Source organism: Alexandromys fortis, unplaced genomic scaffold, assembly GCF_014885135.2.
Source record: "Alexandromys fortis isolate MF-2015 unplaced genomic scaffold, M_Fortis_MF-2015_v1.1 scaffold_197, whole genome shotgun sequence".
In the NCBI taxonomy this organism is placed as follows: Eukaryota; Metazoa; Chordata; class Mammalia; order Rodentia; family Cricetidae; genus Alexandromys; species Alexandromys fortis.
The window spans coordinates 1,244,343-1,260,622 of NW_026068072.1; the positions used below are offsets into that span (position 1 = coordinate 1,244,343).

Here is a 16,280-nt window from a genome sequence, read left to right on the forward strand (position 1 = left end):
GGCATAGACCCGCCCTACACTGTCCCCACCCCAAGCTCTCTTAATGAAATCAAGCTGGCCCTCCAGCCCAGCGGGGAGGAGGAAAGAGGAGGGCCTGGAGGCCGAGGCGGGCAGGCACCAGCCAGAGCAGCTGGCGGCAGACAGCAGACTGTCGGGCTCTAGTGGGCCAGACTCCTCTACCTGGCAGCCCTTCCTTCACCGGAAGCCGGTAAGTCCCAGCCTGCCGCTCTGGAAGTCTGAGATGGGCTGGAGTTTGGAGCTGCAGACTCCTAGAGAACTTTGCCTGAATCCCTGAATGTGGGGAGAACAATCTGAGTATGTGTTTGACGCTGTGAGTACCCTGTGGTAAAGTGTGTATGCATGGGTGCTGGGGTCACCAGAACTGTGCATGTGTGTGGTGGGAATGTCCAAGGCCACGGGGCTGCTGGTGGGAACGTGTCTCGCGTGCGGCTGTAGGCTGTGCCTGGGATGTCCGATACCAACCATTAGTGTGTGTAAGAGAGCTGGAGGCTGTGGGAGCTTGCTGGAGTGTCTCAGAGCTGTGTTGTGGGCTCTGACTGCTGCTCCGACGCTGCTGCTGGCAGTGCGAGTCTGTAAGCTTGTGTGTGGGCTCCGAGAACCTCAGCCTTCCTCTGGGCCACTTTTCAAGGGGTCCCTGTCCTTGGCAGCCCCAGGGAAATGGGCTTGGATATAATGCTTCTTCCAGAACCCCCTCCCCCAAGTCTAATTGAAGCCAGGTTTCCATGGCCTGCCTCTCCATCCCTGGCCCCCAGTTTCTGGGTGGGGGTGGAACAGAGGCTCTGGCTAGGCAGTCTCAGGTCCTGGGGTACCCAGTCCTTAGGGGTAAACTTCCTCATTTGCCTATTCTAACTATCTCGATTTCAAGCAGCAGCTCCTAAGAGAGAGGGTCCTGGAGTGTCCACTGCATCCCCTTACTGACATGTATGTGTCAGGCACTTCTGTGACCTGTCCCCATCACACAGATGTGGAAGCTGGAGCTCTGGGAGTGGACGCATCCAGCCCCAGACGCAGCTGCTCTGAGCCACCTCTCCAAAGGGCTCTGCTGGGCAATGAGTTTCCTCTGGGCTGGAAACAGGTTTACCAGCCTGAGATCCTGAGTCTTGTTTAGGATGGATCCAGGAGGCCAAGTAGGCCCTGTCCTCCCAGAAGGCAGCCAAAGTTGCCTGACATGTCTAGCGGTCATCTCAGGCCTCTTCAGGTCAGTTCTTCCCCTTCACAGAGAGGAAACTGAGGCCCAGAGAGTTTAGAGGAACCACTCAGGGTCACATGGCCATCTCCTGCAAGATTTGGCTAGTTCCGTGCAGGGCTGAGTCCCCACACTTGGCCGCCTCTCTTGGGAGAGCCCTGAGGGACTGAGGAAGGCCGGGGGGCTCCGGGAGTTAGGGTCTTGCTCTTTTGAGGCGGGAGCAGTTTCTGCTGCTCTCTCTGGATCCCTTTGGCTGATCTGGTGTGCCAGCAGGAGGCCAGTGTTCTCTTGTCTGGGGCATTGCTGTCTACATGCGTGTGTCCAGGCACACGTATGCATGTGTGTCCTGCTCTCCTGTTGGGGCTGTTGGGGGCCAGAGCAAGTGAGGATAGCCATGGGTCTGCTGAGGGGAAATGCTGGCTTATTCTGCCTGGCCCATTCCGTTCCTGAATTCCAGCTTTTCTGTGGGATCAAGCCTGTCCCGTCACCTCTAGAATGTTCTCTCACACAGTCCCAGCAGCTCTCTGAGTCTCAGCCTGGAGTCACCCCACTGCTGCCCATTTGAAGATGGGGAAACTAAGGCAGATTTAGCTGGCAGGTTTAGACATGATGGCGGCCAGGTTGATGAAGCCGGCCCAGTGACTTTCCGGCTGATGTATCAGGACAGTCAGTATGCCTGGGGACTTCTGTGGTGCTCAGGCACTGTAGTCACGGTGGCCTGTCCCTCTGGAGCAACAGTCCTCACTTGCCACAACCATATTATCAGACAGCGTCTTAATACGTAGCCCAGGATGTTTTTAAATTTGCCATGCTGTCTCCCAAGTACTGACCCAGTGTTGGGGTATAGATCAATGGCAGAGCCCTTGCCCACTTGCAAAGGGCCCTTGGTTCAGGCCTCAGCACCACCCCAGAAGGGGGATGGTGTAGAAAGGGGAGCAGGTCAGTAAACTGCTTGTCAAGAAAAAAAATGAGTTGAAGCCCAACGCCCAGATAAAAAGGTAGGCATAGTGATGTGCACCCCAAACCTCAGCCTTGGAAAGGTGGAGACAGGGGCCAGCCTAGTCAACTTGGTGACACCTTGTTCTCAGAGAGAGACCTCCTGGGCATAATGCTGCAGATTGTCGTCTGGCCTCCACATGCGTGCACACGCAATCACATACATGCACACGCAATCACATACATGCACACGCAATCACATACATGCACACCCTAAGAGAATAACACATTCCTGGCAGAGGACTCAAAACCTAGCCCGGTCACGCATCATCTATATGTCCTTGGCCATGTCACCATCTACTCTGAACCTGAATGTATCCGTTGTAGGCCTGGACCTCGGAAGAGGACTGATAGAAACTATAAGAGTTTAACAATAAAAGCAAACAGCGTAACTATTCCCCACAGCCTTGTGGCGTTGTCATCCACCCAGAGCTGACTGAAAAGACAGGAGGCTGAGAGGGGCTCCATGCAATGACTTGATTTGGGCTCCTTTGGGTGGGGTGGGGACACCCTGATGCCAGTTTCCTGTGATACCCAGGGCTCAGTGCACATAACTGGAAGACTTCAGGCCACTGGGAGAGCCTCCTGAGTCCCTGCCACACAAGGGGCAGGTAACGCCACCTGTCTCACCAAGCAGGAGCACAGCCATGGTGCAGCTCAGGGACTTGCTGTGTGGTCTGTTGCCTGCTCTGGGCCTCTGCCTCTGTCTCCCCATCTCAGTCCTCCAAGGAAGACCCCCTGAGACAGGGCCCCGAAACTTTCTCTGTCTTAGACTCCTAGCCCTAGCCAGCCAGGGGACCAGAGCGCTCCGCCTGGCTAGCAACAGTCTGAACCCCAGCTCTCATTCTCCTGACTGCGAGAGTTAGTGTAAACTTGGGCAATGAGGAATTTATTAATTAGCCTGGCTGTCTGGGCCAGATGGGGCCTGGGGGGGTTCATGCCAGGAGCAGCCTTCCAGGGGGGGAGGGGAGCATCTGGTTCCCATTTAGTGGCTGCGGTGGGGAGGGGCCGAGGCACTAGAGAGGAGTTGCAGTGCTAGCTAGCTTTGTCTCCCCAGGAACTGTGGTTCCCCTGGAACCTCTTACTTTTTTGGAGGCTCACAGAGGAGTCCAGGCCTCTGAGGATTGGGGGGCTGGGAATACAAATGCCCTGATCCCCTTCCTGGCAGCCAGGCTTCCTCCATGTGTGAGGGTGCACATGTATGTGATGTGTGTGTGGACCTGGTAGCTTCAAAGCCTAGAATCTTCTGGAAAAGAAAGTGAGTTGAATGAAAAAGCCTATGCTAGAGCTACCAAGGTCCCAGGGTAATGGGGTCCTGGGGACACTTCTTGTGCAGAGGTGTCCCTCAGACATCTGATCTCCCACCCCCATCTGCCAGAGTCCTCAGGACATTGCTTCCTTTATGCCTGCCAGCTCTTCCTGGATAAGTCACGTGATCCCCTGAGCCTCAGTTTCCCCTGAGCCTTGTCTTTTGCCAACTGGGAATGGGCGCAATCATAGCCCCTTCTCCCACTGGGGAGCTCTCAGGCTTCCATGACAAATTTCTTTTCTTTCTTGCTTGGTTTTTTTTCCCCCCCAAGACAGGGTTTCTCTATATAACATTCATGGCTGTCCTGGAATTCACCCTGTAGATCAGGCTGGCCTTGAACTCACAGAGATCCTCCTGCCTCTGCCTCCCACGCGCTAGAACTAAAGGCATGCATCACCACCGCCCTGCCCATGACAAACTTCTATTTGTGCTAGGAGATGGCCCAGGTGGTGACTCTGGAAGACCTGAGTCGTGTCTTTAGCACCGGTATCCAAAGCCAGCATGGTGGCACATGGCTGTGATACCCACAGTAGGGATGGGGACACAGGAGGATTCTTGGAGCCTGCCTACTTAACACATGAGCACCAGGTCCCAGTAAGAGGCACTAAAGTGGAGGGTGCTGAGGGGAGTGATGACGAGGTCATCCTCTGGCTTTGCACCCATCTTCAACTGGTGTCCCATGTCCAGTAAACCATAACAGCGTAACCTGATATGTGAATCCAGCCACATGGGTGCAGAGGCATCTATTGGGCACTTAGTGGGTGCAAGACACTGAGGACGCCAAGGTGAGCAAGATGTCCTCAGGAGCATCAGAAGGAAGTGGGGCAGGTGGCATTCCGTGTACAACAGCCTGGGAGTGTGTTCACATTGCTGCATGGTGAGAGGTTCAGCTAAGTGGCTGCTGGACCGTGTTCTGGGCTCTGTTGTCCTTGGGAGTCAGCGAGCTACTCCTGAGACCTGAGACCCTGGAGGCACAGGAGACTTGGCCTGATTTCTCTCTTACTGCTTCCCCCCGCCCCCCGCAGGTTCTGACGTCAACATGGACTCCAGCCTCCTCTTGTCTCTGCTGCTACTTCTGAGGCCCGTGCCTGTAGTGGCCTACTCTGTGTCCCTCCCAGCCACCTTCCTGGAGGATGTGGGGGGCAGTGGGGAAGCTGAGGGTTCCTCAGCCTCTTCCCCGAGCCTGCCGCCACCGCGGACTCCAACCTTCAGCCCCACGTCAGGGAGACCCCAGCCCACAGCTCTGGAGGGCCCTGTGCCCCCCACTAACCTCCTGGATGGGATCATGGACTTCTTCCGCCAGTACGTGATGCTCATTGCGGTGGTGGGCTCTCTGGCCTTCCTGCTCATGTTCATTGTCTGCGCCGCGCTCATCACCCGCCAGAAGCACAAGGCCACAGCCTATTACCCGTCCTCCTTCCCCGAGAAGAAGTATGTGAACCAGAGTGACCGGGCTGGGGGCCCCCCTGCCTTCAGCGAGGTCCCTGACAGGGCACCTGACAGCCGGCAGGAAGAGGCCCTGGGCTCCTCCCAGCAGCTCCAGGCTGACATTCTGGCCGCTACCCAGAACCTCCGGTCTCCAGCCAGAGTGGTGCCAGGCAGTGGGGAGGGAACAAAGCCAGTGAAGGCTGAGGTGCCCAGCAGCCAGGAGGAGGTCCAAGAAGCCCCAGTATGCGGGACCACCACAGAGAAGCTGGGGGTCTCAGAAGAGTCAGGCTCAGCAGAGGCTATAGGGGCTCCTAAAGCCAGTGAGGGTCAAGGGGGACAGGAAGGGTCTTTCTCAGCAGCAGAGGAAGCCCAGGGACCAGCAGGGCCCCCTGAAAGTTCCTGTGCTTGCGGCAGCGTCTCCCCCAGTGTCTAACCGGCCCCAGAACTGCTGAGTCTGGCTGTCGGGTCCTCGAGGATCACCTCCTTGGTCAAGAAAGGCCTCCTGCTTTGACTGCTTCTTGACAACCCTCCTTGGCCATTGCTGACCAATCCTGACCCTGAATGGGCAGAGCTGATGACCTCTGGTGCACCCGAGGACGCACCTGGCCAAGTTCCAGCGCCTTTAATGCCTCTTGCCCTCCTGGGGGCTTCACCCTAAAGCACCACTTCTCTACAAGAGGAATGACAGACACACCCCAGATGGATCTGCAACGAGGCAGTCCCCACAAGCAGCCACACAGCAGAAGAGGAAGAGGCCAGAGGCCCCTGGTGAGGCAGCAAACACTGCCGGTTCCATCTGGCTGGGACGACAAGCAGGGCTGCTGGATTTGAACGTGTCAAGTGAATGGCCTTGTCCTGGTCCTTAGCTGCCTTTGTGCCACAGGGGAAAAACAAAGTACAGCCTGTGTCCAGTTGCGCCAGGAACTGCTGCGGGTCGCCTTCTCATCTCTCCATTCCCAGAATGTCGGTGTCATCGGTGTCACTCTGCCTCTGCTCAGTGGACTGGATTAGTTAGGAAGCTCCTTGCAGGGACCCCTGCCTCATCACAGAGTTCCCCTAGGCACTCCGTGGATACGCAAACTCAAAGTCACGTGAGCTGAGGATCCGCTGTGCCCTCTCTGAGCTGATGCACCTACTCTAAGGGTTCCTGTTGGTCTGGCTTTGCTTCTCTTTCCCCCTTGCGTTAGTATTAGGGCGGTGACGATGGCTGCAAAGTGCAACCTCACGGCACCAACTGTGGGAAATACCGTTCTCGGTTTCCTCTGGGGCACCCCATCGGACAATCTGGTTCAGAGTTGGAATGTGAGATGCAGGGAGTCCGGTTCTCTCAAGTGTCAATCAACCCTGATTTGAGAGTGGGCAACTCATCTTGCTATTGATGCCGGGATGAGGGGGATGAGCAGAGCTCTCCTCTGCCGGGGCCCTGAAACAACCAGGAAGCCAAGGGACGTTTGGGACAAGTGTTGTTCTGGATTCTGACACCCAGCCTGGAGTAGGGGCTTGGCCCATTCTTTGCTCACACAGTGTCTGGCAGCCTGAGCCCACACCATTCCTCAGTCCTCGACAGTGTGGAGATTTTGTCCTGTTGGGGGCTTTGCCCCCAACACCTTCAATTCAGGACTCCTCAGCTCTTCAGGTGTGGAGATATAACACATAATAAACCTTGATCTGGCTCGAGTCTCTGGACTGTCCATGGCTGCAGTCAGGGGTGTTCATGGGCTGTAGGAAGCATAAAGGGGAGGGCATCAGCCAGGTTGGAGAGCTGAGGATGGGGGTGGCAAAGAGAAAGATGGGTGCCCGCAGGTGTCAGAGCCCACAGACCTGAGGATCCCTGGAGGTAGTGTGTCAAACACACGACACACTGCTGCCTGGGTCTACTGTGGGGCCACACCACAGCCACTTCCTCTTTGCACTGTGGGACAGGGCAGTGGTGAGGGCACAGCTGCCCATTCTCCGTAGGTGGGGTGAGTGTTAATGGGGCCTCAGGGACAATGACACACACCCAGCCTTCAACTCCCCCAGTTCTAGCTTCTTTCTTCCCTTTGATGGTGAGTTCCTGTGTTGGTAAGCTCCTACTTGGGCCCAGGAACTGCTTTCTGGAATCCAGATGTGGCAGGATTTGGGAACATGTGCCAGGTTCCCAGGATGGTAGTGGCAGGGAGGCTGTCTCCTACAGCCCTGATCCTTCAAGGATCCCATGTCCGGTCTGAAAGGCCCATGCTTAGGCTTCTGGGAACACAATGGCCTCTGTGTTGTGCGGTTGGGAAGGACCCTCCTCTCAGCCCAGCCCAGCTTCCTCCGTGAACTCCAGCAGAGCTGCGTCTGTTAGCTTAAACACCTCCCATTCTAGTGTGCTGTGTGGCTCTGGCCAAGTGCCTCAGTTTCTCTGGGTGCTGGGCTCTCTCCTTGCTGCTGAGTTCTGACTGTGGCTGGAAGTAGAGAAGCTGCCTGGGGTCATGCCAAGACAACACTGGAAAGCAGTTCTCGGTGCAGCGCCTCCACTAGTTCCAGGAGAACTCTCCAAAGAATACGGGGCACATGGCCCTAATGGTGGTATTCTCTGATCCCGGAGGGGGAGGGGTGAAGGAGGCAGCCCGAGAGCCTCCAGTGCTGTTCCTCAGGTCATGACTCTCTTCCACCCTCCTGTTCTGCACACCGTGCTGACTCCACCTCAGCCTTCAGCTCCTGGCCTAGACCCTATCCTGCCCCTTCCACACCTCCGGGGCTCAGCGATGGCAGTAGCCCCTGATGAACCCAGGTACCGGCCTACTCTGAGGACCTTGAAGTGAGCACTGGTATAACTTCCACAACCCAAAGAAGGAAACGGGGCCGCAGTGGTGCAATCAGTTAGCTGCCCAGGTTACACAGCCAGGGGTTCAGCTCAGTGGACAGGATCCTGAGTGTTCTGTGAGGGATGGTGGAGGGAGGGAGGAGTGACGAATGGATGGACAGGTGAGTGAATTTCTCCACCTCTGCAGGGATCCACCCAGAAGGGCTCTTTAGTGAACACACCCAGGAATCCATAGAGGGAGATCTTGAGTTGTAGGCTGGAACCACAAGGGATAGAACTGGACTTGAAGGTCAAGGGAGACAGCCACAGCGTCCCCCAGGGGAACCAAGGTCTGAACAGGCCATCCTTTTATAACTTGTCCATCTGCCTGCAGCCAGGCCTGCTCCACTGTGTGTGCATGTGTGTGCATGCGGTCGTGTGTGTGTGTGTGTGTGTGTGTGTGTGTGGTGCTGGTGCCCCATGCTGGGGGAGGGGCTGAAGAGCCACAGAAAGAAGCAGACACCTCTCCTTCCTCACCCTGGGGATAAGCCCCAGGGACAGGGCTGGGTCACACTCAGGTGAGAACAGAGGTAAGCAAAATGTGGCCCTCTACAGAACTTTTTTATCCCAGTCATAGTGGTTTAATGTCAGCTTCATTGTCAGTCATGTGACCTCGGGCACACCCCACCTCTCTGGGTGTTTGTTGCTGTGTGAAGTGGGGTGTTTCTATCTCAGGGTCGGGGCTGAGGTGTAGGTCAGTGTCAGGAGTGAGTCCCCTAGCTCTGCTTCTGCAGAAAAGGATAAAACAAAGCTCACTGAGAGCTGCACCAGCCCAACTCCCAGCCTCTTCCAGATGAGAGGTACAAAGTCCAAGAGAAGAGGGTGTGGGGCTCCATCTCCACCTCAGGGCTGCTCTGGCACTCCGCCTGGTGCTGCGGGCACAGTTGGCGCTCTGCACGCTCCTGTGTGAGGAGGAGGAAGACAAACACCAGGACCCACATAACCACATCTCACCCTCACCAGAGACCAGCAGCTCAGAGAGGGCGGCACTTGCTGGCAGTCACACAGCCCTGCAGAACTGCATTCGAACCCAGGGCTGACTGCAGCTTGGGCAGGAGTTCTCAGAACTGGGAGGGCTGACTGCCTTATTTTATAGTATTCATTTTATTTTATTTTAAAATGTGATTTACTTTATTTTGGCAGGATTTTGCTATGTGGTCCAGTCTGGCTTTGAATTCCTGCCTCATCATTGGGTGTTAGGATTGCAGGAATGGGCCACAGCTGGCTAGAACACGTCAGTGGTAAGGTCAAAGCCAGCTGGTGTGGGGGGATACACAGGGGTGCCATTTCTTCCGTCTCTTTTTCTGCCTTCCTCCCCTAGGTGCTGGCCGCTGACGTTGGGGGGAAGGAGGCAGCCTCTGGTCTCATCATGGCTCCTGTCTCTGTCCTTTGTGTTTCTGGGTCTCTGAGAGAACGCAGGCAGCCTCCCACCCCCCTCCCCATGGCTATTTAGCAAGCACCTACCACTAGGGACACGTGTTTGCAGAGTGAGGCTGTGTGGCAGCAGAGGATGTGGCAGCAATGGGCACTGTCGGCTGCTGATTGTCAAAGCCTCTGCACAGCGCCTGACCTCCACGGTCATGTTCACGGCTTTGCTGAAGTGTAACTAACCCGTGGGTTAGTTAGTGTGCCTGGAAGCACAACCTGGTGAGGACACACATGTCCTCACGAAACTGTCACCACAGACCAGATCGTGAACACACTTGTCATCCACAAACCCTTCCCTTCCTGACAGCCCAGGTTAGCCTCAAGCTCACTACATAGCTGAGGATGGCCTTGAACCTCTGATCCTCCTGCCTTAGTCTCCTGAGTACTTTGAGGACAGGACCCACACCTGACTTTCCAGACATTACTCTGGACTCCTCCAAGATCCCTCCTACTCCACTTCCTGTGCCTCCTTCTCATTCAGCCCCCACACTCCCCTCCAGCACCCCAAGCCTCAGAACTAACTCCATCCCTTTTGGTGTCTGGATGTTTACATAGCTGGACTTGTATGGTGTCCGTTCTTTTGCCCAGCATCTCCTCCTCACAGAGATATGTTTCCGTCAGTGTGATGCAGCAGCATTCACCGTCTCCCTCCATCGCGCTGACGTGCCAGGCTGTGTCCATCCAACCACGTGCTGCTGGGCAGCTCGCTTGTTTCCAGTGTGAAGTTACCGGAAGGAAAGCTTGTGTTGTCTCCTCCCAGCCTTCCCAGTGCATGGCGGGAAGAACGGAGACTCATAACTGATCATCCCTTCTAGATGGGATGAAAAGGGCATCTTACCAGTGTTACTGGAAAGACAGGCTAGGGCCTGTGAGAGAGCTCAGAGGCAAGAGAGCTTGCTGCTAAGCCTGGAGATCGGGGTTAATCCTGAGACCCTCATGCTGGAAGGAGAGGACTGACTCCTACACACAGGCTGTCCTCTGACTTCCACACATGCGCACCACGGTCTATCCAAACATACTTGCACAGAGAGACACAGACACAAAAGTGGAGGGGGATAAGTTGGGATAAAGGGGATAAGTTTGGTAGGAGCAGAGGGGATGAGAGGAGGTGGTGGGGTCTAGAGGGGTGAGAGGAGGTGGTGGGGTGTGTAGGGGTAAGAGGAGGTGGGGTGTGTGTAGGGGTGAGAGGAGGTGGGTGTGTGTAGGGGCGAGGGGGTGAGGATGGTAGAAGTGTACTATGTACAAGTATGAAATTGTCTAAAGCGATTAATTACTAAAAGCTCACGTTTCCATATCTGCCTAGTCCAAGTGTCCGTGTGGCTCTAGTGATGTCCATGTGAAGGCATTCATGCTTCCTGAACGTTCTTACTGCACCTTCTTCCAGCACAGAAAGTAACGTGCTGAATTACTCTACAGCACCGCAAAACCCATCCCTAGGGTCTGAACGAAAGAGGAAAATGAGACTTAGAGAGATCAAGTCCAAGATCATGTGGCTACATGGAGCTTTGAACACGGGATGATGGTGAGGATGTGGGGCAGAGATGACTGCAGGGAGCCTCTAGTTTAGTGGGGATCAGAACTGTGGCTGGTCCTCACTGCTGCCCACAGGACTTGGAGTCACCTGGGAGACACACCTGTGGGCCCCCCTGTGAGGGTTTCCAGAGAAATTTAAGTGAGTAAGACCCACCCCGAAGACAGCACATCCTGTGGACCATGGTCTCAGGTGGAGCGAGAAGGGCGGCTGAGAGCCAGCATTCATCTCTCCACTTCCTGACAGAGTGGCGTGAGCTGCCTCAGTGCCACCACAGAGCCATCCGGGCATCCTTCAAACCGTGAGCAGGTAAAAGCCTTCCTTAAGCTGCATTTGCTGGGCATTCTGTCACGTGAACTGACCACAAGAGCCGGGGGCTGGAGCTTCAGCACAGTGGTTAAGAGTGCTCTTGGGACTGGGTTTGTCTCCCAGCACCCACCTGGGGGCCCATATCTATCTGTAGCTCCAGTTCCAGGAGATTCAGTGTTCTCTTCTGGTCCACAAGGGCTCCTGCACACATGGGTGCACATAATCTCAGCCACACACATACACACAGTGTGTAAATAAATACCTATTTTCTTTCTTTTTTGTAATTTTTTTAAAGGCAGGATTGAATTATGTAGTGTTGGCTGCCCTAGAATTCAATATGTAGACCAGGATAGCCTCAGACTCGCAAAAATTCACAAATCCTTGCCTCCCAAATGCTGGGGTTAAAAGTGTGTGCCATCATATCTGACTAATAAATACATTTTAAAAAGAATCACCTGAACTGGGTGGTGGTGGTGCATACCTTTAATTCCAGCACTCAGGAGGCAGAGGCAGGTGGATCTCTGAGAGTCTGAGGCCAGCCTGGTCTACAAGAGCAAGGTCCAGCACAGGCTCGATAGCTATAGTGAAACCCTGTGGTGGTGTGTGTGGAGGGGACAAAAACCAAACCAAACAAACAAACATCACCTGGGGCTGGAGAGATGGCTCAGAGGTTAAAAGCACAGGCTGCTCTTCCAGAGGTCCTGAGTTCAATTCCCAGCAACCACATGGGTGGCTCACAACCACCTGTAATAAGATCTGGTGCCCTCTTCTGTCATTTAAGCAGAATACTGTATATATTAAAGAATCACCTGGGGTCCCTCTGTGGCTGTTTTGGGATCGATCAGGTTGGAAATCCTGACCTAAAGCAGCACTGTGTTTTCTCTCATGTATGTGCATATTTTGTCTGGATGCATGTGTGTACACCGTGTATATGACTGGTGTGGGTGGAGGCTGAAAGAGGGTGTCGGAGCCTTTAGAACTGGAGTTATAGTTTATGTATATAAATATATATATATAATATGAATATATATTTATATTTTATGCTATGTGGAATTGAACCAAGGTCCTTTGGAAAAACAACCAGTGTTGCCAGATGGTGGTGGCGCATGCATCTAATTCTAGCACTTGGGAGGCAGAGGCAGGCAGATCTCTGGGCCAGCTGCTCCAGGACAGGCTCCAAAGCTACAGAGGAACCCTGTCTCAAAAAAATCAAACCAAATCACACCAAAACAAAATGAAAAACGAAAACAAAAACAAAAAAACCCACACCAGTGCTCTCAGCTGCTGAGCCGCCCCCAGCCCCTGTTCTTTCTGGTCTATTTGGCCACATGAGACCCAGCTGGGAGCCAGGCCGACCTTGCTCTTCTGCCTTGGAGAAAGGATGAGGCCTCGGCGACGCAGAACAGGGATTTGCCTCTTTTTTAGGAGGTTTAATTTCAGGATTTCTCTGACTGCTCAGAAATAGCAAGGGGTGGGGGAACTTGGCGCCGCTCTGGGCTCTGGAGACCCTTTCCAGCTGTTCCTCCCTGAGTGGGGGTTTGTGGGAGCACTTTATGGCAGCAGCTGCAGAGTGAAAAATAGCCAAGCTTATAAACCAGCCTTTCCAGGAACACTGGTGCCTGAGGCATCTGTGACGTCTGTCCCTCCCTGAATGGACCCCGGGTGTCTCCCTCAGGTTTGAGGAACTGGGAGGGGCAAGGGGTTGACCTAGGTGGCAGAAGGCAGGAGAAGAGGTAGCAGGACCCCGGGCCTCTGCTGTTTTCAGGCCTCCCCCATCCAGTGATGTGGGCTCATGAGTATGAGGGACAGGGCGCTTGGCACGGTGACAGGAGCACAGGGCTGGGATCTCAAGTCTGTCGTCCAGTTGTGTGTCTGAGCAAGCCACAAGCCTCTGGGCTTAAGTGGGCTTGTCTGAAATAGGAGCCATGGTGGTGATGGTCTAGGCGGGAACTGAGTTCTTCCTGGGACCAGGCCCCCTGTGGATGCTGGACTGTGAAGGGAGGGGGAGGAGGGGGCAGAAGGGGAGGAGGAGGAGAAAAAGGAGGGGGAAAGAGAGGGAGGAGGGGGAGGAGGCCTCTCTTCTTTGAGGTGAGTTTCAAGGCTCTGCAGCCTGATCTGGGAGACTCCTAGAGTCAACCAGACTCCTGCAACTGTGCTTTCTTGAGCAGCCAAAGGGTCCCGAGGGTTGGGAGACCAGAGCTGAGACTGTCCTCAGAGGACACCCCAAAACCCTGTACAAGAGGGATGAGAGACTGGATCTCTGACCCCCCTCACATCCCTGGGTTCCTGTGGGGTGTCTAGTGAGGTCAAAGGTCACATCTCAGCTGTTTCTCATCTCCCCTTGGGGATGAGGTGACCGTGGCCAGGGCTTGAATGTTGTCTGGGTCAGCAGGTGGTGACCTGGCTGGCAGCACGGATGGGGGAGGCTCTGTCTTCCCTCGGTGTTTAAATCCCACTTTAGAATTTCCACCCCTTTTTAGGTGTCACTGTGCCCTGGGGATGGCCACCAATGCTTGTTTTTTTTTTTTTTTTTTGGTTTTTCGAGACAGGGTTTCTCTGTAGCTTTGGAGCCTGTCCTGGGACTAGCTCTGTAGACCAGGCTGGTCTCGAACTCACAGAGATCCGCCTGCCTCTGCCTCCCGAGTGCTGGGATTAAAGGCGTGCGCCACCATCGCCCGGCTTGTTTTTGTTTGTTTTGAGACTGGGTGCAGTTCAGGGTAGCCTCAAACTCTAGATCCTCCTGCCTCTGCCCCCCAAGTGCTGGGATAATGGGTGTGAGAGCCGAAACAGAGCACTTTCTGGTGCATTGGGCCCTCATGGAGCTGAGGGGGCACCGAGGTCATTCACCTTCTGCTGAGGAAAGACCCTGAGGTTCTGAGAGATTAAGTGACCGCCCAAAGTCATACAACCAGAGTGTGTCTGAGCCAAGCTTTGAGCTCCTGGATGGCTGAACTCTATAGTTAGTTTCCTGCACTTACTACAATGCAGTTGGTGGGTGGATGGGTAGATGGGTGGGTGGATGGGTGGGTGGGGGGGTGGGGGGGGGGGGNNGGTTGGGTGGATGGATGGATGGATGGGTGGGTGGATGGATGGATGGGTGGGTGGATGGGTGGGTGGATGGATGGATGGGTGGGTGGGTGGATGGGTGGATGGATGGGTGGGTGCATGGGTGGGTGGATGGATGGGTGGATGGATGGGTGGGTGGGTGGAAGGTGGGTGGGTGGATGGATGGGTGGGTAGATGGTCTGGTGGGCAGACAAATGGGTGGACAGGCAGGTGGATGGGTAGGTGACTGGGTGCTTTGGGGGAAGGAACCCAAGGTCAATGAGCTCAGACTTCCTCAGGATCTTGGACAGCCTGTGGCAACTCTCCAATGCTGGGTGTTGCATCCCTTGTGGCTTGCGAGAGCATCTGCAAGGGCTCTGGACTGTAGTTAGTCTCTTGTCAGGCCCTTCCTGTCTGTTGCTGTGGGCCCTTAATCTCTGGAGACACCCATGCGGCAGAGTCCTGGCGGCTGAACACCTTGCATCAGCACCCAGGACCTGTTGGCCTTCCTCTTGAGGAAGGGAACTTGCTGAGTTGCCGACTCCAGGCGGCCAGCGAGTGACCAAGCCCTGCCTGCCTCTTGGACCCTGGGTGCAGCATGTGGGTGGACACTGAGAGTCCAGGGATCTGGGGCTGAGATGGCCACCCTGAGATAGGCTTGTGATGGAAATGGGGTCCAACCCCGGGAGGAAAGACTGGCTTCTGCGCCTTGCTGGGCTCTGCCACCTGGATCAAGTCACTTGCTCTCTCTGGGCCTCAGCTGCGTCTGACATAGCGGAGAATGAGGGTTGGGCTGGACTGCTAAGTCCTAAGTGCCCTCCCCAAACCCATTTATTTCCACATGAGAGCCTATTGTGAGGTTGGAGGTGAGGGCCGCCAGAGCCATTCTCCCATAAGCAACATCACTTAGCCTCGCCACAAGATCTCAGAATAAATTGGCTCCTCTTTCTGGAATTCCCCGCAGAGGAATGTAGCCCCTTCCCTGCCATCTTCAAACCCTCCCCCCCTTCCTAAGCTCCTTTTGCCCTCTCTCCACTGTCCACCAACCCTGCACTCTGAGGAAGTCCTTCCTGCTATCTAACACAAGTTGAGCTCCTTAAACCAAAAGTCTAATTTCCTCAGGGCCTCGCCTATGCAGGGCTGTGCTGGAGACCTGGGCTTGGGGGGTAGCCAGCCTGGGCTTTTGCCTTCTCCCGTGACTCCCAGCACATCTTGCTTTGGTCTCATTCTTCGCACGGTCTGGCTTTGAGCAGACTGCTGGGGGATCATCACCCCTCCTGGAAGGTCCTGTGGTGAGCAGTGAGTGTGGATCAGGAAGGCTTTTCTAGAACTTGCCTATGGAAGTATCCCTGAAACCACAGCAGGTGGAGCAGGGGACGGCTGTGCTAGTGTTTAGAATCAGTGAGAACAGGGACCTGGGAGCAGCAGAGAAAGGCTAGCTCCTCTCCTGTACCTAGCCTAGGATGACATTGTACATCCTCCTTCCTTCACCCAGTGAGTGCGGGGGGTTACAGGCCGTGTACCACACACACCTGGATTTATGCAATGCTGGGGATGGAACCCAGGACTTCACACATGCTAGGCAAGAACCTTCCAACTGAGCTACAGCCCCAGCCCTAGAAATTGATTCCTTTTTTTCCCCGTTTTGAAACAGGGTTTCACTGTTGCAGCCCTTATTATCTTAGAACTCGCTCTGTAGACCAGGCTGGCCTCGAACTCATAGAGATCTGCCTGCCTCTGCGTCTCAAGTGCTGGGGTTAAGGTGAGTGCCACCACTGCCTGCCATGGTTGAGTTCATTTTATGACCAGGGAATCAGAGGGATTTTCCTGAGGCAGCACCTCAGATGTGGAACAGGGCATCCCCCACCCCTCCAGAGCACATGGACGATGCTGTGGTACTGGGGCCATAGTGACTACCTGTCTGATGGGGGGGACTTCAGACCTCCCCTGTCCTGGGCTCCTGGTGACCATGGGTGGGTATGCTTCTTGGGGTGTGTGTGGAGGTCTGTGACAGCCAAGCTATGGGCCTTTGTGGTGACTATGATAATGGAGAAGGTGGATGTGATGGTGGTGGAGGTGATGATGGAGAAGTGATGATGGGGGAGGTGATCATTGGGGAGGTGGTGATGGTGGATGGGGGAGGTAATGATGGGGAGGTGATGATGGGGAGATAGTGATGGTGGAGGTGATGATGGGG

The 16,280-nt window shown here is 54.9% G+C and overlaps 1 protein-coding gene across 1 annotated transcript; it reads left to right on the forward strand.

Annotated features, from left to right (window-relative positions):
- Tmem119 (transmembrane protein 119) lies at nt 1-6,617 on the forward strand. Its single transcript, XM_050121185.1, has 2 exons — nt 1-208; nt 4,538-6,617. Exon 2 carries the CDS (start codon nt 4,552-4,554, stop codon nt 5,371-5,373), a length of 822 nt encoding a protein of 273 aa, XP_049977142.1. The 5' UTR covers nt 1-208; nt 4,538-4,551; the 3' UTR covers nt 5,374-6,617.
- The last annotated feature ends 9,663 nt before the right edge of the window (nt 6,618-16,280 follow it).